We start from the raw sequence: 21,238 nt of genomic DNA, 5'->3' as shown, positions 1-21,238 counted from the left end.
CAGCTGAAAAAAAGCCCTGTGTCTATCTGTTTCACCGTGTGTACACTTTAGTAGAGGCTATCCCTGATTTTCTGCTATGTGATGGTTTGTAATAGGACTACAAACAGTTTCTTGAGCAAAGTGAAATCCATGTAGGGAAAGCTCTTTTTTGTTTGAACTTTGAATATGAGCTTTGGTAAGCCTTCCTCGATGTTGAGCAGCTTGTGGGTCCATAGTTGTAGTTGTAGTTGTTTGCATGTATACGTGTGGCCAAACCTGAGCTTGCTGCTTTCTAACGTATGAAATGGCACCATGTCAGTTAAGCAGCTGTTTATTAATTGTGTATGGTTTGACCGTACAAAATTGTGAAGCTTTTTCTAAAATGCAGTCTGTTCTGGACATACCTGAGCATATGTTCTGTGCTATATATGTGTGTATGTGTGTGGAATGGATATATATATGGAGGTGGTGCCTGAGGGCATAGAGGGCCATATTATTCATAAGGCTGCCTAGGCTGAAGCCTAGGGGCTCCACAGGGACTTGGGGCCTGTCATTTTTTTGCTGAGGCACTGTTACCTGCGCCCTAGGGCTCCAATGGTAAAAGATGTTTTACACTCTGTGCCATAGCAATATGTGTACATAAATATTTATCCATATATATACTCTCATAAGTATGAATAGAACTCTTGTGAATAAAATTCTTCTGGAGACCCTCAAAATGGATATAGGGCTGTGTACTGCAGTCTAGTACCTACCATACCAGGGTCAAGCTGTCAGCTGTAGTGGGATGAAAGATTGAAGTGCTGGAGGGGGTCCGAAATACCTGAAAGACTAGGGGCGCAACCATGGGTTAATACAGTCCTGGGCATGTAATAGTGTAACATTGCTTACACTAAGGAACTCTGCATCTTGGTGGGAATCCACCCCAAATTCCATTATGGAAGAAAGTCTAGATGTAAATGTAGTGATATAAATTAAATATTTACATCTGTTGTTGACATTTACATAGCTTTTGTTGGATGAATTTATTGTAATGACTAGATCAGTAACGCTGTTTTAATTGTTTTGGTTGAAATGTTCCGAATTGCACTTAAATGCAGATTGACTCATATGGGGGTTTGGATTCAAATTCCTGGCCTTGTGCAACAGAAATCACTCAGCCTAATCTACTAACTGGGTGGCAGTTCTAATGTTAATGAAATGTGCTGGAGAAATGATGACGATATTGTCAGTAAGCAGATATTTTAAGATAATTTTTGTTTCGAGTTCTAGTTAGCTAAAGGGGAATATTTTTTGCAAATGCCCTACAAAATATAAGCAAAATTGGCTTAATTGCATTCACAAAGACCAACATGGATAGCGGCTTTTCTTCTGTTTATTAAATAAGGGTTTCCTGGGAACTGAGTTATAGTATTGCACAGACTGAAGGAATCTGTGGTTGTCAGCTTTCAGAATAAAACTATCAGATTGCACTTGACGAATCTTGCCAATACTTTTAAAAGTTCTGAGGCTGCAGGTGACGGTAGAGTTACGGCTTGTGCCCTGTATGTAGTGATGTAGGGCTGGCCTTCAGGGTGGCTGAGCTGGGCAGCAGCCCAAGCATCAGGCTGAGCTGTAGGGGGTCAGCTCAGAGGTTGACTTTTAATTTACCGTGTCTAAATGACAAGTAGCAATTAACGTACACATCTTCATAACCTGACCGAATGGTTGGGAAATCTGATAACTTTAAACACTTTCATCTACCTCTTTATTTAGACAGTAGATAATCTATCTAAAATAAAGAATATATGCCAAAAGAAAGGAAACAAAAAAGTTGAAAGTAAAACCATCTGTTCCTGTGTTGTGAACTACTTTTGAAACTTTCTATTTAAAGGGAGTATGTCAATATAATAAACGATGATAGTTCCTTTTTTATCATCATCATCATTATTATTAATATTATTATTAATAATAATAATAATATTTATATCCCACTCTCCCCACAAGCAGGTGTCTAGTCTACTGCCACTGCTCAGAATGGGGCTTTTTGAGATTTCGCTTGTGCAAACTCTAGTACAGTGGTTGAGAGATCAAGGGTTTGAACAATGTCCTTCTTGATGGATAGGACAGCAAGTGATACAAGTCTCTCATCTCCTATAGTAGATCATAAGTACCGTCTGATGAGCTCCATCTTTGAGAAGCTACACCTACCACTGGCAACTGTCACTGGAAGTGTCACGAGAATTCATAATGCTACCCAGAAGATAGATGCTGCAAATGCTCGCTCACTATCTCATCATACTTGCCAAACAGCTGTATGAGACCCAGAAAATTTCCATCATTATGTGTGAAGAACTTGTCTGAAGATTCCCAGAATGCCAAGTTGTGTGATGCCTAGAGATGTGAAGGTCTGGTGTGTGTGGGGGGGGGGGGACTCAGAAAGAAAGGAAATGTTTTCCCCCAATTTTTTCTGAGGCCTTTAAAAAAATTCAAGTGTAAAAATTGGAAATTTTAGGGAGTACTGCAAAAAAAAACACCTTCCGTAAAATATTTTTTTTACGTGAATGAAATGCTCTTAAAGACAATGTGAGCATGCTGTAGACATATACCGCTCTTAAATCAAAGATGCATTTCTGCACTAAGAAGGCGTGAAAGAGTAGAGAAGCTTGTTTCAAGTTGTACAAACCTTGAGTTTTCCAAAGAGTTGTGCAAGAATAAAAATGAAGGCTCAGAATTAGAAGTTTCAGAAACTGATTCTGATTAGAGATGTGAGATGCTGATACTTCTGTTTTTAAATGTGGTTAATTCTGAATGTAATTAAATGCTATAATGTGTATGCTGATAATACACTACTGGATAGCTCAATGCTTTAATATTATGATAAGTTTTACTACGTATCAAAATATGCTATTAGTTTTATTGTGAGTGGGTGGCCCTTTTTCTGACTAAGTAATGTAATTTATGTTATTTACCACAAAGCTTGGGTTGTCTGTTTAACTCATATCTTTTCTACTTTTAAGATAGCAAAATGTAAGATACATGTGCAAAGGTAGCATATGGTGCATCAGCTTGTAGTTCTCTCTCAATTATTGGGTATATTTGCAATTTTACTTCTAAAAAACTAGGACATTTATAATAATAATAACTGCATTTATATACCGCTCTTCTAGATGGATTAGTGCCCCACCGAGAGCAGTGAACAAGTTAGTGTCATAATTATCCCGACTATACAGCTGGGGAGCTGGGGCTGAGAGGAGTGGCTTACCCAAGGCCACCTACTGAGCTCATGGCAGTAGTAGGATTCAAACCAGTAGAGTGCTGATTCACGGCTCAACCACTTAACCACTGTGCTACAGCAGTTCTCTGCTGTCACTTTTAAATTCCATAAATATGTCAAATATTGCTATTTTATATGCTAAATAAGTTATAAAGAATGCATTTTATGTTCTTCAAGTAGTAAAATTAGTTCTATCAGACAGTAAGCAATGAATTTACATATATTTCAATTTTCCTCTACATTTCCTTTTTTTTTCTTTCAAAAAAAGATATGTTTGTGTGTGTTTTCCAATGGTTTCAAAATTTCTGGAAATTTTACATCCGATGCCAGGAATACTGTAATAACCATTAAGCATTCAAGCACACCTCTCCAATGCTGCACTTTTTGGTTTATAATCTGCTGGTATTCTGCATCAATGCCCTTGTTTGATCTAAACCGGCATTGCGTTTCCATTGACTTGCAGTACACAGTCCAATGAATCTGTTGAAAATGAGAACTAGAGTTGGGCATAGCCAGCATTTGATGACACTTTACTCCAGATCCCCGAATGACTGTGGCCATAGGTTTACATAGGCATTTAACAGCATAGGAGATAAAATGTTGGCCAGAGGAGGCCAAACAGGTCTCTAATATAGTACTGTGGCATCAATTTACTGTGGAATTAATACATGTGATTTTATTCAGTCTTAGAATAGTTCTTGATGCTTTTGAAGTGTATTATTAGAGGGCCTCAACAACAGGATGTTTGTTTTGTATAGGACCTATTTGTTAGTTGAAATTTCTTGTTGCTTTTGTCCAGTTTTTATGTGACTTGGAATAGAATCGGCTTGTTTGTGATTCCTCCTTGTGGTCCTTAGATGGTTTTTTCTAATGATCAGTAAAATACAAAATGCTGTCATGTGAGCTTTCTTAGGCAACCACAATCTTACTCAAATGTATGGTGTGTGAACTGAGAGAGCCAGCCTACTTGTGTACATGATGAACACACAGTATGGTTCCAGATGGGTAGCCATGTTGGAAGAGCAACATTTGGGTCTAGTGGCACCTTAAAAGACCAGCAAGATTTTCAAGGTTTGAACTTTCAACAGTCAAAGTTCAGGGTGTGAGCTCACACTCTGAAAACCTAGTTGATCTCTGTTATGTATTGGTCGAGCTTCTATCACAAACAAGGCTCCTGAAGTCGGCATTGTCATTGGTTTTTTAGTGCCGGCAGCAGCCAATCATAACAGCACAATGAAGACCAATTGCTATGCTGTAAATAAGTTACAATGTATATAGTTGATGCAAACAAGGGCTTCTAGTTAGGTGATTCTTACTGGGTGTTAACAAAGCTGGGGCGTGGTTTGGGGGCTGAAGTTGTGTATAAATATTTGCAGCTTGCTGCCTGTGTTTCAGAGATGTTCCTGCTGAATAAAGAGCTTGTTGAAATCACTTTAGAGTCTGAACCCACTACTTAACAGTCTCTAAGGTGCTATTGGACCCAAAACTTGCTCTCTCATATAATGGTTCTTGGTGACAATTAGAAATTCTAAAATGGTCAGGCTCCCAGTTTTGTGGAAAGACTTATGCTCATTCATGAATTCCAATGGATGGTTGAGAGTTCCGTTTGCTGTCTCCAGTCCTGTTTCTCCTTTTAATGTATTCATTCTCTACCGTTATCCCATTGGAAAAGAGGTGTTGAGTGTATCTGGCTACAGTGTGACAATAGTACTGACAGGTTTTTTTTCTCTGTAAGATGTGTTTGCATGTATTTGCTTCCATGACTTGATGGTATCTTGTGTTTGCAAGTCCCTCACACCACTATTTTAAGTACATCTGAAATTCCGTCTGAAATACCAGCTAACTTTTGTGTACACTGGAAGAAAACTGGTCTAAAGCCAGCTCTGACAGCATTGATTGACATGGTGGGGTTTGCTTGGACAAAGTGGATGCTTTGCAACTTTTTGTGAACCAAGTTTATAAAAATTAGCATTACCCTTAAAACATTCTGCCTTTCCAAATACTCAGAGACGGCCCTCTTGTTCAACTGGGGTTTGTCTCCAAACAATTCTAGACCAAAGTAAGCTGATTAAAATGCTCCTTTTTGTACAGTTTTTCCTTTTAGCATAAATTGGCAAGGAGTGAACTTAGGGATTCCAGGTCCCCCGGTGGGGCAGGGGATCCCCCACTGCCAACCTCCATCCCCTGTCACCACTCACTTGGCTGGCAAGGGGGAAAGGTGAGGGAACAGGCTTCCTGGGCATGCTCCCAGCATGGCGCAACAACATCACTCCCAGGAGTGATGTCATCACACTGCCCTGAGAGTGCTCCTGCACTTTGCAATAGGCCAATTTGGGCCCTGAATGGGCCGAATCAGGCCCGTTAGGGCCCCAAATTAGCCTGCTGCAAAGGGCCTGCTGCAATGACATCACTTCCTGAAAGTGGCCCAGGAGTGCACATGCGTGGAAAAAAAGTTAGTACTGGATCTCCTTTTCTCTTGCCAGGAGGGTAAAGGAGTATGGCAATCCTAGGTGAACTTGTTGGCTGAAAGATCACTGGAATGTATACAATACTGAAGATCTTCTTCTATCAGGGAAGTTTTGGCTTGCTTTCTGGCCCCAAAGGATGACACAAAACTTAAGTACTCTCATGGCATTCAGAAACTAATGTTCTAACTTAAAAAAATGGGAGGGAGTCTTCTACTTTTCGAATATATGTTTTGCTCTATAATTATGACTCCAAGTTTCTCTCTTATGTAAAGTTCAGATGATTTATTATACTGTGTTTGAAGCCTTAGTCAACATAACTTCAGAGGTCTCATGGGTAAAGCTTGTCCCGTGTAGGTATGAGATTAGATCCTTCATCTGCTAAATGTCTTGGGATCTGTTCAGAGCTGAGTAGATCAGTAGTCTGACATGAAGCCAGTCCCCTTTCTTTATATATCTTGCCAGGGCTTCACTTGCTTCATGTACTTGTACCCTCAAAGTATAACATCAACAATATGGTAGAAAATTTAATTTCAAGTTCCCTTTAGTATCTGAGTTATTTTATATTGATTCATTTACTTTATTTACACCTTGCCTTTTCTCCTCAATGGGGACCTAAAACAGTGTACACTATTCTCCTTTCCTCCATTTTTTTTCTCACAACAACCTTGTGAAGTAGATTAGGCTGAGGGTGACGAATGACACTTGAACGGCAAGAGTATTTCTCCCTGTTCACTTGCGCTCCACTCAATCCACTTGCTGTTCAAGTGTCATTCGTCACTTGTAGCTTGGCCCTGAGACAGTGTGATCGGCCCAAGATCACCTAGCAAGATTCTGTGGCCGAGTGGCGATTTGAACCTGGGTCTCCCAGATCCTAGTCTGACACTCTACCCATAATACCACACTGACCAGCAAGTCAAAATTGTGAGGTTTACTGTTTGGGATTTTCTTTTTTAAAAGAGTAAATATGAAGTAAATATTAAAAATTAGATCCTGGAAGCTTGGACTTAGTTGAGCTTCCAAGTTCTGTAGCTGGAGAAACAGCCGAAATGAATGTCTCTCAAGGCCCTCCTTATTGCATAGATTATATGATCGAGATGCCATTTGGGCATTATGCGTGCTGGGTCTGGGTATGACAATAGGTCATTGTTATGAGGAGTTTATGCTGTTTAAAGTTTCACAGGTCAAAAGTAGCCCCTTGAGTTGAGGTGTTGAACTGAAATGGTCAAAATTTTTGCAAACCTCTCCCCCGAGGTACTGTGCAGGCTACCTAATGTGACGGCCCACATATCTGATCCGATCTCTTGGATTGGTTAGTTACTTCCACTAAACTGAAACTTTCAATTAAACTGAAACTTGTTGCTTCTTTTCTAAACTGAATGAGACCAGAATGTGAGTTCTAGTCGTTCAACCGGTTCAAAAGAGTTCCAGCCAACCAGCCGGTTCAAAAGAACAAACTATATTGTTAGCATAACTTTTTATTTAAAAAAAAAGTTCTGAATACTGTGACTGGTATCTAAAGAGTGATCCCTGCCCCCCATCCTTATTGCAGTGTGCTCTGGAAAATTGCCATTGAAACCAGGGGGATCTGCCTGAATGATATCTAACCTACTATAATAATCATAATATAATAATATTTGATTTATATACCATCCTTCTGGACAACTTAATGCCCACTCAGAGCTGTTGAGAAAGTATATTATTATTATCCCTGTGAGGTAGGAGGGGCTGAGAGAGCTCTGAGAGAGCTGTGACTGACCCAAGGTCACCCAGCTGGCTTCAAGCAGAGGAGTGAGGAATCAAACCTGTTTTTCCAGATTAGAGTCCCGCACTCTTAACCATTACACCAAACTGCATAAAGCTGTAGCCGGAAGGGGAAACCAGCACGGTCTAATGTGTTTCTTAGGCATCCACATGGACCTTTTAGGATCTCACTCATTATGTGCTTTGAACCTTATTGTGCGTGTCCTCTATTCTCTCTCTCAAGCAAAAGGCCAGTCTTGGTTCTTCAGAATGATGCCCTCTACTCCCAGAGGCGAGCTTATACCAGTGAGGATGAAGCTTGGAAATCCTTCCTTGAAAACCCTCTTACGGCAGCCACAAAAGCCATGATGAGCATCAACGGGGATGAAGACAGCGCTGCTGCCCTGGGACTGCTGTATGACTACTATAAGGTAGCTTCTTGTCATTTCTGAAGAGGCTTGAGCATCCTTTGGTTTGCCTGCTTTCATTAAGAAAGGGAAAGACCAGGCTTTTTTTGCTTTGTTGGAGAATGTGATACAGCTGCATGTCATCGTGGTTCTAAATAACGTGGTGAGAACTTCTGGTGATACAGCACAAAGTAAAAACAAGATTGTATCAGATCATTATTTTTCAGGTTACGATTAAGCAACCTGCTCTGGAATAACATGGAACAGGTCACGGTGTTGTTGTTGTTTTTTTTAATAATAAATTTATTCCACATTAACTTAAAACATAACCATACAAAACCCATTCCACATAAACATAATCATACAAACCCCAAAATATAACAATTCCTAAGGAGTTCCATACGTCTAGAAATTGCTTTTTAATGTGTTACACTGAGAAAATTATGTGTGTGTTGCAAAGTAATGGAGTATGTAGAAAGGAAAACAATAGTATTAGTGACCTGTGCCATGTGGGAAAGTCTCTGAAGTATGCAGGCAATAGAAGACTGAAAGCAACTGTAGACCATCTTCAACTATTTCTTGCTATTCATGAATACTAGAAACTAGCTTATTAAAGATTAAAACTGACATTTCCATCAGATATGTAGAGTTATGATATGTGAAAGTATGTGTTTGTCCTGGAACTGTTTTCTGAGGAATGGGTTGGAAAGCTCTTGGACAAGAAATGAGTAGAGATATCATCTTAAAGTATGTTAAGGATCTCATCGTTTTTATAGGCCATTCAAAACTTACCTGCTGCTGACCTGGGGTATGTGGTAAAGGCGTACTGTGTGTGTCTGTTTTAAGAGAGAGGCTGTTTGGGCTATAAGACTGAATCTGCATGTTAACTTGGCAGCATGGGTCCAAGAACAGGTTTTCTCCTGTCTGTGCCCCCCTGAACACGGGAACAATTTGTGGTGGAGAATCCATAGATGGTAGAGTGTAAACCCTCCTCCATCTGCCAGCTTTTCCTTGCAAATGTTTCTCACCTCCATATTAGCACTGAAAGCCAAATATATGCTTGGGAACCCCCTGGTAGCCCATTAAAAGGTAATTCCTAAATCATGTTTAGCTTAGTTTCAGGGTTATGAAATATGAGAATTCCTGAAATATATAGACCACCAGCAATTGAAAATCTATGTCCTGAGAACTGAAGAGGTCAGAGTGTCCCTTGACTGACTTACAAATGATCAAAGCACAGCTTCAGTCTGGCTTGCTAAGTTCATGCTGGAAGCCGTTTAGCAAATCATTTCTCCTTTAAGAAGTTGTGTCAACCTGTAACTGCTGTAATTTAAAGTGGGTGCATATGCCGTTATTTAAATGGCTTGTATTTGTTACTTAAAAGGATGTTGTTGCTAAAACAGCTGATTTGAGTGCTTTTAAGGCATTAGGTGAATGTCTCCAAATGTGGAAACCAGTTTGCAAAAAATTCTTGGTATTTACAGTACAATTGTTCTAATCTATTGATGTTAAGATCTTTGCTGTACTTTTTAAAAACCACTTTAAATAAGTCTATTTGCTGCTTTACGTAGCATTTAGCAAGTTGTAGCTATAGGGTTTGGCACCTTGGAGGCTTATCCACATATGGTAGCCACAGCTAGGTAGTGAGATGGAGCTCTATTTAAACTTCTCTTACTCAGTTTAGCCTGGAGGGGGTTAAAGAGTCCTTTTACCTTCCCCAAAATCAAATTCTGTAGCATATTTTTTTCAGTATTGCCTAAATTGTTTCTGTCTTCTTTGCTACTACATTGGAGAAATGTATAGAAAAATAATTTTTCTTCCAGTATAATTTCTTCTAGATAGGATTCAATTTATTGTTCTTATATTTCGTACTTTAAGGTTCCCCGAGAAAGGAGAACACCAGCGGTGAAACCAGATGTGGATCACTCGGAGCAAGATCATAGCAAAAGGTTCAATATTCACAATTGCAGCACTTTAAAAAACCCTCTACTCTGCCTTGAATTTTCCTATACAAGGAGACTGAGTATAATTAAATCATGATTTCCCCCCCATAGTCACGGAGCCTCTATAGTTTGCCTCCTTGGTAGCATGAGCAGAACTGTGTTTCATCCTCTGTGACCCCCGAATTTATGCTCCTGCGAATCAGTGGCCCCAAGGAACACCACGGGGGTCAAAGTGGGAGGCAGCAGTGAGAGAGGGAGAAGCAGCAAAAGATCCCCCCTCCCTGTCTTTTGCAAGTGGAAGTACTTAGCTCATGCATGAAGGGGGTGGGGTTAGGATCCAAGCCCCCAGATGAATACATTTTGGCTAGTGTTACTTACTTTTCTCCTTGTGCTCATGGCAGGCAGAACGAAGTAAATGGGAGGGGGTTGACCCATGAAGGCAAGCTTTGGAGCCAAGATACAAGTGATGCCTTATACAGGTTGGACACTTGTCAGCTTCCCTCAAGTTTTGATGGGAAATGTAGGCATCCTGGTTTTACAGCTTGGCTCTCCATTACAGCTGCAAGACCAGGATGCCTACATTTCCCATCAAAACTTGAGGGAAGCTGACAAGTGTCCAACCTGTGTCAGGCGTCACTTGTAGCTTGGCTCTTGGTGACTTCAGGAAGAGGAACTCCAGGCAGTGGCAGCACAAGTAGTAAAACATGTGGAGGGGTGAATAGGCAGAGGGCATTTCTTCAGGTCAGGCTCTGTTCTAGTACTAGATTTCGGAGAGAGGCCACTCCCAGCTTGCTCCCCTCTGTTTTTATAGACCTCCCTTTCTGGTTCCTGTGTTGCCTCCTACTTGTCCACTGATTGCCCCCCCCTTTGCTGCCACCTCTTCTGCTTTTCCTCTTCTGGCAGGGGATGGATGGGTTCAGTGACATGATTTAGGTTGCCTAAGATCTCAGATCTCCATTGGCTCTTGTTGTCTAGGCAACACAAAATGATATGCAAGATATGGTACCCATTGTGGTCTTGTGAGATCTTAGCACTTTAATACTTTTAATCTAATTCCCCCTCTCCTTTTTTCCTTTTTTTTTTTTTTACATGTCAGGTTTTTCTGCCATCTGGGGGTTTCTCTAAGTATGCAGAAACAGCTCCTCTAATCATGGATGGCCCATTTTGTGGGGTTTTTTTTATCCTCATAGTGGGGGTCACCCATGGTTGTTAGATAAGTTCATTGTTTGTATAAGGCTCACTGTGAGGCTGGATGTAAAATCCTTTCAGCTCTAAACAGAAAGAGTTGTGCATACAGTAAGCTTTACAGCAATCTTGTAAGATCAACTAACCTCTGAGAATTGCTACAGGCGAAGTATCTGAGAGATAGTGATTTGCTTAAAGCCACCCCGTCAGCTCATGACTGAGCTGAGATTTGAGGGGACTTCTGGCCTATAGTTGAAGCTCTTGGTCACTGTATTTATGCCTGCTCCCAATTCTTGCAGTGTGTTCATTGTCAAAATATGATGAGAATATATATATATACATGCCTTCTGTGCACTTCTGATACTTTAGGCTTTTAGCCAGGGAGGCAAACCATTACAAATTTGGATTCATTTCTTGGTCAGATTCATTAGTTTTTTAATAATCCGGTTCAGATGCTACATTTAAAAAGATGGTTTTGTTACTGTTTCAGATTAGTTATATGCATAGTATTGACAGTCTCTTCTGATTCAGGGTAACTCTTTTGAGTAACCAGAACAAGCCTCTTGCACACAGAAAATTACAGAGAAATCCTAAGTGTTAGTTCAAGCATGGGGTAGTTTTGTTTAGAAATTGATACCTCCCCTTGCCCCCTTCCAGTGCTCGATGTGCACAGTCTGATCAAACCAAACTTGTTTCTATGTTTCCCCAAGGAACAGCATGCCAAGTATGACAGAACAGCCGCTCATTTCTACTGGCGAAAACAGAGTGCAAGTCTTGAAAAACATGCCTTTGAATATTGTTCTTCCGCACACTTCCCAAATGGGTGTTGACAAGAGGGGTCACCTAACGACTCCAGACACAACTGTCACAGTATCCATCGCATCCATGCCGACCCATTCGATCAAGACAGAAACGCAGTCGCACAGCTTCACTGTCGGCATTCCTCCGACCGTTTATCACTCTGAGGCACCTGAGCGAGTGGTGGTGTTAGATAGGAGTCTCAACACTGACCAGTTCAGTTCTAGCTCCCAGCCTCAGAATTCCCAGCGGCGTACTCCAGATTCCACTTTCCCAGAGCCTTTTAAAGAAGGAGTGCAAGAGGTACGGCAACAGCCAGAATCGTTTGCTTATCTTCTCAGGGTAGATTGATGGCATGGTGTGTTTTCCATAATCCAGTGGGACCAGAGAAAAGCCATGGGACATGGTATCAGGCACAGAATCAGCCTCCCAAAGAAGCTTGAAAATCTTTTCATGTGCTTTTTTCTCTTTTGAAAGCAACCTTCACAGATGGTTCAAACTGTGTAGACTTCTGGGAATTTCAGAAGTCAATGGATTTGCTGGATAAGGTTTTGCCATGATGAGCAGATTTTATGTAAGATAGTAAAATCTGCAAAATAAAAGTTTGGGCAAATTTGGTTAATTTCATTGGGTGGTACAGAACTGGAGTTACCGCTACTTTGACTCTTTTTTTTTTAATGCAAAGCACCCACAGCACACACACCCCCCACACACACACTGATTTTCCATAGTCTGCTCATGGATATCAAGTTCCTATTTAATTCTTATATAAACGTGAAATCCCAATCCAGTGGATTAGAAATAGAAGATTTTCTCAGAAAGGCCTAAGGGTGTAATATACTAAATTTAAAACAATAGCTGCTCCCGGACAATACAAAATCGCTACGAAAGGCACAGGTCTCATTTTTCAAGAGACAGTTCTTTCAGCTTCAGTGTGTGCTTATAAAAGATCTTGAGTGTATCTTGTTTTGCTTTTGCTCATGTTAATTCTTTGTTTTTACTATAGAGAATAAAATAGCAGAGATTAAACACAAAACAAAACGTAGATTTCTGGGTATTTTATTTAGATATCAAAATTGAATGCCCCCCCAGCTTTTTATAAACTTTCCCTGAAAAAATTAAAATAATATACAATTATCACTAATTATCCCCATTCAGAACTGAAACAGGAGTTCTTTTGCTTAAGGTTGTTTACTACATTTTGGACCTGATATTTGAGTCTTGGCAGAATGTGCGGTTTCATTTTTTTTTAAAACAAATGGACTGGCATTGAGAGTGAAAGCCCCAGCTAAGAACCCGCTTCTCTGATATTAGCAGCAGGCATTAGGTTGTCTGTTAACAGATATTGGTGACACTTGTGTGAAAAGAATGCCATACTTGGGCTACCTAATTCCCCCCCTCCAAAAAAACCCCTGTTTATATAGGCTCATTTTAATGCTAGTCGTGGTGTGTGGGGATTGCAAATAGTTTAGTCATGATAAATTCAGGATTAAAGCATTGTTTTGACTCTCTTTTGGATATTTGTTTTTCTATGGCTGAAATAATTATTGATGCTTCCCAGGTTTTCTTTCCTGCCGAGCTGAATCTCCGGATGGCCAGCATAAATTCTGAAGACTATGTGTTTGAAAGCATTGCTGGGTAATCTTTTAACAAACCCTATCTTACCAATCCAACTATTTAGAGACATTCTTATGTGCAAGTCAAGCTCACTTGAATGTAGACCCCCCCCTCTTTCAAAGGACTAAGATTTTCAGAGCAAAATGTGTGTGCTGTGGATGATGAGACATGATCATCTGTGTTCTGTTTGTTTTTGGAACACTGTTTATCGGTTGGGTTTGGCAAAAGGTTTAGCTGAACTGGTTGAATTGCATCAAATGTGACTTCGTCTTCAGGCTTCTTCTTGTCAGTTCAGCATCCCAGGCCAACCTATTAGTGGTTACAGAGGTGCACTTAATTGAGATAGATATTAAGTTATAATTGCTCTGTTCTGCTTTTCAGGGTGAGGATTAGAGTTGCACACTCCTGGAGATTTAGGGGCAGATCCTAGGGAGGGCAGAGTTTGTGGAGGAGAAGGAGCTCAGGTGAGATCTGATGCCACAGAGTCCTACCTCCAAAGCTGCCATTTTCCCCAGGGGAACTTGTCTCTCTAGTCTGGAGATCACTTGCAGTTTCAGGAGAATACCATCCTCCACTTGGAGGTTGGAAACCCTACTAAGGGTAGACAACTGGCAATTTGTGAGTCAAGCCATCCTCTAGAATTTTCCATCTGGACCCCACACAGCTGTTGATCCCAAAGACTTTCCTTCTTATTAAGCTCTTCAGCCTCCTGCTTCCAGAGTAGAAAGAGAGAAAAAGGGCTCTTTAACTTCCTCCTCCCCTGTATGGATGCCAGCAGAGTCTTTGTATACCTTGCTCCCATTGTAAGCCAATACAGGGTAAACAGGAGTGAGCTGAATTACATAATAAGAAGATAGCTCTGCTAAAAGTTCTCTCATTTAACTAGTACGGAATGGGTTAAAAAGCCTTTTGCCCATCAACACAGATGGGAGCAAGTCCATGGACGAAGGAAGCTCGGTTCAAAATGTGGTCCTTGTTAACGAGCCAACTGGAATTTGGAGCGTGTAAATATGGTGACTTTCTGAGCTTTCATAGCATGCACTCTGGAGAATCTAATAAAATAACATACTTGCCCCTCTTCTTTGAAATTGGATATATGGGCCATTTTCACACTGTTTACCAATCACGAAAAACTCCCGGAACGATGTGCCTTCCTGGCGCAATTTCCTGCGATAATCGGAGTTATCGCGGGAAATCGCGTCAGGAAGACGTGTCGTTCCGGGAGTTTTGTGCAATCAAGTAAGCAGTGTAAAAATGGCCCTAGTTGTGCAGAACATGTAGCAGGTGTGGATGCCTGCTGGACTACTCAGAAAACACAAAGGGTAGCACAATGATGTGTCCTCTGCTTGTACATATAAGGTTTCGGAGTCCCTTTCTAAATCTCTGCATAGATGTGATTATTGGCAAAGTGTTCTAAAATTGTTTTCCATCATGGAAAGCATATTTATGTTCTGGGCAACTCTGGATATGTGCATGGTTTCATGGGCACAGTACTGGCCTTGGACCACGAAGTCCTAGATTCAGATCCCTACGGGGCCTGGGATTTTGGGCAAGTCACGTCTTGGTATTCACAGACTCCATATGGAGAGAGGAAGGGATGTCCCCTTGTGAACCATCAGGAGCCCTGTGTTGAAAGGGAATAATCAAGTGTAATTGACAACTAACTCCTCATCATGTGTAAAGAGTAAATTGCAAGCTATGGTATGGCATTCTGGATCAGTAAGAAAGAGAAGGCTCTCTTTCTAATGTTCATTTTGTAAGTTATGCCTTTCTAGCTTGGAAAAACTTAGTGTGTTCCAAGCAGGAAAAACGTGACATGAAATGGTCACTGCAAGAGAAACATGCATCAAGTTGGTTGGATTTCCTTGTCCTAAATAAGAGGATTACTAGTGTTAAAAAATGACATGAAAAAGACTGCCAGAAGAGAAAGAGGAGGTAGGGGTACACAGGCCCATTCCTTATTTGGCATTTTGATTTTAGGATAAATCCAGAAATAATTTAATTATGAATCTCCCCCTTTTGATTTTCAGGAACAACTTTGAATACACTCTGGAAGCTTCCAAATCGCTTCGGCAGAAGCCAGGGGATAATACGATGACTTACCTAAACAAGGGCCAATTTTATCCAATCACACTGAAGGAAATTAGTGGTGGTGAAGGAATCCATCAACCCATCAGTAAAGTTCGAGTGAGTTGTAATTCAAGGAAGTTTGTTGGAGGAAAGGTGGATGTGGGGGTGTTCCTTAGGTGATCAGAAGAGAGTCAGCTGTTGGACCACTAGCTAATTTCTGGTGGCCTGCCTAGTGTCTGTCAATTTCTGGGGTTCTTACTGAAAAAACCAAAACTGGAGCAGATGAACTTTGGTTGGCTCCAGCAGTGCACGTCCTGTGTTCTTAAGCAAGTGTTAATATTTAAGGCATAATTAGCATTTGTTCACTGATCCTGAGTTAAGGTACCCTGTGTGTGTGTGTGTTTGCTTTATAAATATGTGGGTTTTAAAAAAAGAGACAGTGCTGGGCTGACAGCCAGTCAGCCCAGCCCAATGATGTTTTTTTTAAAGCATGGCTCAGTTGTTGTTCTCAATTATTATTCTGCAATGCTGTTTGAAGACATGGATTTGTAAAAGTTTTTAAAGTTTTCAAATTGCAAGAAGCTGTGTTGGTCCGCAGACAAATCCCAAAAGCAATAGTCCTGTCATACCTTCTATGAGGACCAGCCAAAGTATCTGAAAGCAGCATGCGAGCTCTTAGTCCAGTTGGGTGGGAGCAGAAGAAGAAGAACAGAAACTGTACTTTCAGGGCACAGTGACAGAGCCCCAAGTCTATAATCATAGTCTTAAAATGGCATGTTGGGTGGGCTGCAGGATAAAGGGGACCAGATGTTGCTAGGAATAAAACAGATTTTCAAAACAGGACAAAGATGGAGAGAGAGAGAAAATGGCATTTCTCCCATTAGGAATATTTTTCAGTTGAGAAAAACTATTAACTGGAATGATGTAATATTAAACCTATTAATTAGTATATCAGTTCTATAGTGATCCCCCCCACCCTGTACAGAACTTTTACAATTCTCTTCTTGTGACCTTCATGGTAGCCCCTGTTATGGAGACTAGTCTGAGAAGTAGGCACTTGGCTGGCTCCACTTCCTCTCAGATGCTTGGCATGTGCGTGCTGTTAGCTCAGTGACAGAGCACATGCTCCTTACATGCTGGATATCTCAGGTTCAATCCACAGCACCTCCAATTTAATGCAGAAGACTAAGATCTTGGAGAGGGACTTCTAGTCAGAGTAGATAATACTCCATTAGGCAGACTAATAAACTCGGTCAGTCTAAATCAGCTTCATAGTCCATGACAGATTAATAGATGCGATCATAAACAATAACAGAATTGAGTTGCGTGGCTCCTTTGTTTTTGTTTTTTTTAAAGGGTAATAGACCTTTAAAAAAGGGGGAAAGAAACTGGCTGACAGTCTTTGCTTAAAACGGACTCCTGTTCCAGTAGTATCCATGGCCCTGTCAGTTACCTGCAAAGAAAGAAAGGAATTGTTACTTCTCTACTGCTGCAGTTCACTATGCTAAGAAAGCCAACATGGGGTAGTGGTTAAATTGTCAGATCAGGATCTGAGGGATGTTGATTCAAAATCCCGTTCTGCTTTGGAAGTTTGCATGATGATTTCAGACCAATCAGCCTCTCAGCGTGACCTACTTCACAGGGTGCTGGTTGTGAGGAATAAAATGGAAATGAGGATAAAACAGAAGAGAACGCTGTTGTAAGCTGCTTTTGATTCCCTGTTGGGAGATAAGCGGGGTATAAATAAATATACTGGGGCAAGGTAAGGCAGCCCACCTCGGGGGTAGAAATGTAAAGATTTTATTAAAGGCAGCATGTTAATAATTACTTACTGGTTTTACTGTCATGGGACAGGAGGAGGGAGAATCTGGATTTTCTGCCTCCAGTGGCAGAATTGCATCATCTGTCTGGAAAAGAGGGCAGCTTTTGTTTAGCATGATTGGTGCATTCATGTTGGGGTCAAAGCCTGTCCCCAATCTCTGAAAATGATTTTTGGTGTCGGTTTGAATGTTAACAGATTCAAAGAGGAGCTTTTCTGGTTCTGCTACCTACCCTATTAGCTGACAAGGAGCTGCAGCTGATTCAAGTTCTCCTTCTGATCTTGCAAATTTCGTTTCTTCTTGTCTGGGGATGCAAACTGGCAGGGTAAATGGCCATTGACTAGGGATTAAGTGCCTGTTGGCCCTCAGTCGTTGTGGTCAGCTAAAAACTTCAGATAAAAACGGCTGAGGGCCAAGCTACAAGTGATGAATGACACTTGAACGGCAAGTGGACTGAGTGGCGAGCAAGTGGAGGGCAAGTGAACGGAGGAATACACTTGCCGTTCAAGTGTCATTCATCACTTGTAGCTTGGCCCTCATTGAACCTATTTTATAATCACCTCAAACACCCCTCCTCCTCCTGCCACGCTGACTTTGCCAAAGACCCTCTGGCCTTGTCAATTAAGCTTTTCTGTTTGTTTCCTTGCCCTTCCACTTCCTCCTTTGTGAAGAGCGTTATCATGGTTGTATTTGCTGAAGACAAAACAAGAGAGGATCAGCTCAGGCACTGGAAGTACTGGCACTCCAGGCAGCACACAGCCAAACAAAGATGCATTGACATAGGTAAGAAGTGATCTCCTCGCAGAAGCCAAAACTCCACTTGACAGGTTGCGTTTTTCTGAGGCCCAGGAGAGTCCATGGCCACCGTTGGTTGTGCCTCCTCGTAGTTTTGGTTCGTAATAGTAATAGTAATAGTAATAGTAATAGTAATAGTAATAGTAATAGTAATAGTAATAGTAATAGTAATAGTAATAGTAATAGTAATAGTAATAGTAATAGTAATAGTAATAGTAATAACTGAGCTTATATACTGCTCTTCTAGATGGATTAGTGCCACACCCAGAGCAGTGAACAAGTTAGTGTTATTATTATCCCCACAATACAGCTGGGGAGCTGGGGCTGAGAGGAGTGGCTTATTTGACATTATTTTGGGTGAATAAGAAATAGTGTGGCCCATTCAGAGTCTTTGGGTTGGGGTGGGCTCTTGATTTAAACAAATCAAACGGATGCTTCTTGGATTAAGGTACTAATTAAAATCGGAAGGTCAGGACACAGTTATAGACCTCATGCTTCCCAAGTAGGTAATGTGTAGAGATGGAGCTTCCTGTCTTGACTTTGGAGCTGTGTTTGGGCCTGTTGAGATCAGTTTAGTGGAGCCCTGCAGACTTTTTGAACAGTTGAGCTTGGGTATATTTCCCTCAGAAATCGGTGTACGGCCGCTTCATTTCTGGTCACCACTCTCCCAAGAAGGCATGTTCAGTTCTTAACTCCTGACATGACAAGTCAGTATTGGACCTCCAGCTTGCCTTGAGATCATCTGAACACTTAATCCCAAATATATGTGGGTTATAGTTGTGGCTAGCCAGTACTGAAGGCAAGCCCCCTGGCACATGTGCAAAGCTATTCCTGCTTTGTGCTCAGATGCTTGAAGATGAGCTTTGGTGTTGCAAAACAGGTTCTAGGAGCACGGTGAGGCTCTGGTGCAAGTCATACTCAAAGCACGGCTGGGGCAGGGAGGTGAAAGACAGCTTTGCAGATATCCACTTGCCTACAGCCAAGCTGTGACTGGCCCGATTCCAGGTTTTAAAGGTTGGGTTGGACTCCCTGTCCTTTCCTCCTGAGAATAAAAGTGGGGATTAATCACTTGGCACTTAAATGGAGACACGCATTCAAATCTTTGTTTATTATTGAAGGAGTTTTATGGAGAGCATATATCCTTGTTATGCTGGGTGACATTTCTCAAACAAAACCCCACAGGGCATGGCAGAGGTAGTTGTTGTGTTACCCTTCTTGCGTATAGCTTTTTGTTTCATTTCTTGATTTAACAAAAATAAATGCACTATTTTCACTGCTTTATTAAAGAGATCCCACAAGAATGTTTTAGCAGCTTTCATTGGGGATGAAACCAAGAGGTTCTTTACTTGGTTTGTCGCAGCGATCAGCTGATTAACATCATGCCTTTTCCCCCCTTCTCCTTCATCCAATGGCCAGCCGATTACAAGGAAAGCTTCAACACCATCAGTAACATTGAGGAGATAGCATACAACGCCATCTCCTTCACTTGGGACATCAATGATGAAGCCAAGGTAGGTGCGGGGACTATTCTTTCCTTTCATTTCTTTTGGGAAGGGAAGCGAGAACAAAGCGAGTTAAGGTGGCAGTCATCCTATAATGAGATTTGTTTTTGCTTTTGGATTAGGAAATATCCACTGTAGAGGCTGTCGAAGTTTTGTGCACAATTATTTTCTTAAAAAGATCTGATGCTGTATCTGTTGGTGGTCATAGCTGTCAAGATTTTGGATACATATATTCCACATCAAGAAGTTCTTTGGGTGATTGAAACATGCTAGATAAATGAGAACCCTTGAGACCTCTGGTGTGTTTTCTGAAGGCATTGGTGGAACGTCTCCTAAGAGGGAGCCATTTCTCCTGGATGTATTGGCAGAGAGGGAGGTACAGCCTTGAGTCTTCTTGACTGTCGATGCTTGATTGATGAGCAACAAGAAGATGATTCACCCGCTCCTGCCTCCATTGAGTTTGACATAAGTGTGGTAGGGAGGGAGTAGGAAATCACAGGAGGCCTTGCTGCAAACAAAGAACGAAGCAGACTTCCTGAGGTGGGTTTCAGTGTGGCAGCCAATGATTGTTCAGAAACCTACAAGTGATTAGGTGCCTGTAGTTCTGTTCCAGTTGAGGAGACTGTCTGGCAGTTTGTCCGGTGTGCCAGAGCCTGAGCACCTATACAAACATCCAGCTTACAACCCTCTAAGTTTAAACAGAGGTGTGTTTACAGGCTGGAACTTGTAACCTCCCGCAAATGGTCCATCTCCTCTACCAGAGTCCTTGAATATTTGACTCACTGAGTCACCTTTTGAGTGCCTGCTTGCAATATAGAGGTCACTGGACAGAGTGACAGATGTATTACTGTTGGGACTTTCCCCCAAAATTGTTGTTTTGTGAAACATGGGGAGGAACCCCATTCCATTGTACATTAAAACTTCAAAGAAAGCACGCGGACAATTTCAAGTGCCGAAAGTGAAAAGTATCATCATTTTGTGATGGGGCATCTAGATAAAACTAATTATTTGTGAAGATATTCACCATGTTGCTCTAGCTAGGGTAGAGGCATCCAAATGAAAGATAACTCAGTTTTCCTGGAATTAGGGGAAGCACCAATGTCTCAGTCATGAGATGGCTACTCCAGTTGGTCCCAAGATTGACATGTTCCCAAAACTGATATCACCAAAACTGCCACAAGAAGAAGGCAAGATTTATTTGATTTTAGGCAAATAAGCTGAGCATAAGCATCTACCAACCTGCACTATTCCCCATAGTTTCTGCCAAATTTGCAAGCTTCCAAGCTTTGTGTGTGCTTTTTAAATTTTTACTGCTCTTGTGTTTATTTCGGTAAGTTTTTTTTCGATGACCGACTACTCACTCACTCACTCTTGCTTTTACACTTGGTACAAAGTAACTTGAATCTGTAGAGGTCAACTTTTTTTTGACAAATGTGCCACAATTCAAGTCTGAATGTCTTTCTAGTTTGCCTTGTAATATACATGCATGCAACCCTCCTTCCTGCAACCTCCTTTGTAGTTTTGCCTTTAGCCTACTGAACGGAAACGTGGTGCAGTAGCACAAGCCTGACGCTTAGGCAGTCAAACCAACATGCCTTCCTTATCCAGTCCAAGTATGGCATGAACATCCTATGGCACTGTAGCATTTGTCCAATAGG

At 41.3% G+C, this 21,238-nt stretch overlaps 1 protein-coding gene across 3 annotated transcripts in view; it reads left to right on the top strand.

The window, feature by feature from the left end:
- Nucleotides 1-21,238, top strand: part of GRHL1 (grainyhead like transcription factor 1) — a 62,923-nt gene that overhangs the window by 7,333 nt on the left and 34,352 nt on the right. For all 3 annotated transcript variants that reach the window (XM_054988840.1, XM_054988850.1, XM_054988832.1), the window contains exons 2-8: nt 7,688-7,874; nt 9,729-9,799; nt 11,689-12,079; nt 13,338-13,414; nt 15,424-15,580; nt 17,955-18,066; nt 19,495-19,589. In XM_054988840.1, the coding sequence (XP_054844815.1) occupies nt 7,688-7,874; nt 9,729-9,799; nt 11,689-12,079; nt 13,338-13,414; nt 15,424-15,580; nt 17,955-18,066; nt 19,495-19,589 (1,090 nt within the window). The remainder of the gene's footprint in view (nt 1-7,687; nt 7,875-9,728; nt 9,800-11,688; nt 12,080-13,337; nt 13,415-15,423; nt 15,581-17,954; nt 18,067-19,494; nt 19,590-21,238) is intronic.

The sequence above is a fragment of the Eublepharis macularius genome, chromosome 1 (genome assembly GCF_028583425.1).
Source record: "Eublepharis macularius isolate TG4126 chromosome 1, MPM_Emac_v1.0, whole genome shotgun sequence".
NCBI classification, from domain to species: Eukaryota; Metazoa; Chordata; class Lepidosauria; order Squamata; family Eublepharidae; genus Eublepharis; species Eublepharis macularius.
Note: the sequence above shows the minus strand (reverse complement) of the source record. Positions and strands in the feature narration are given on the sequence as shown.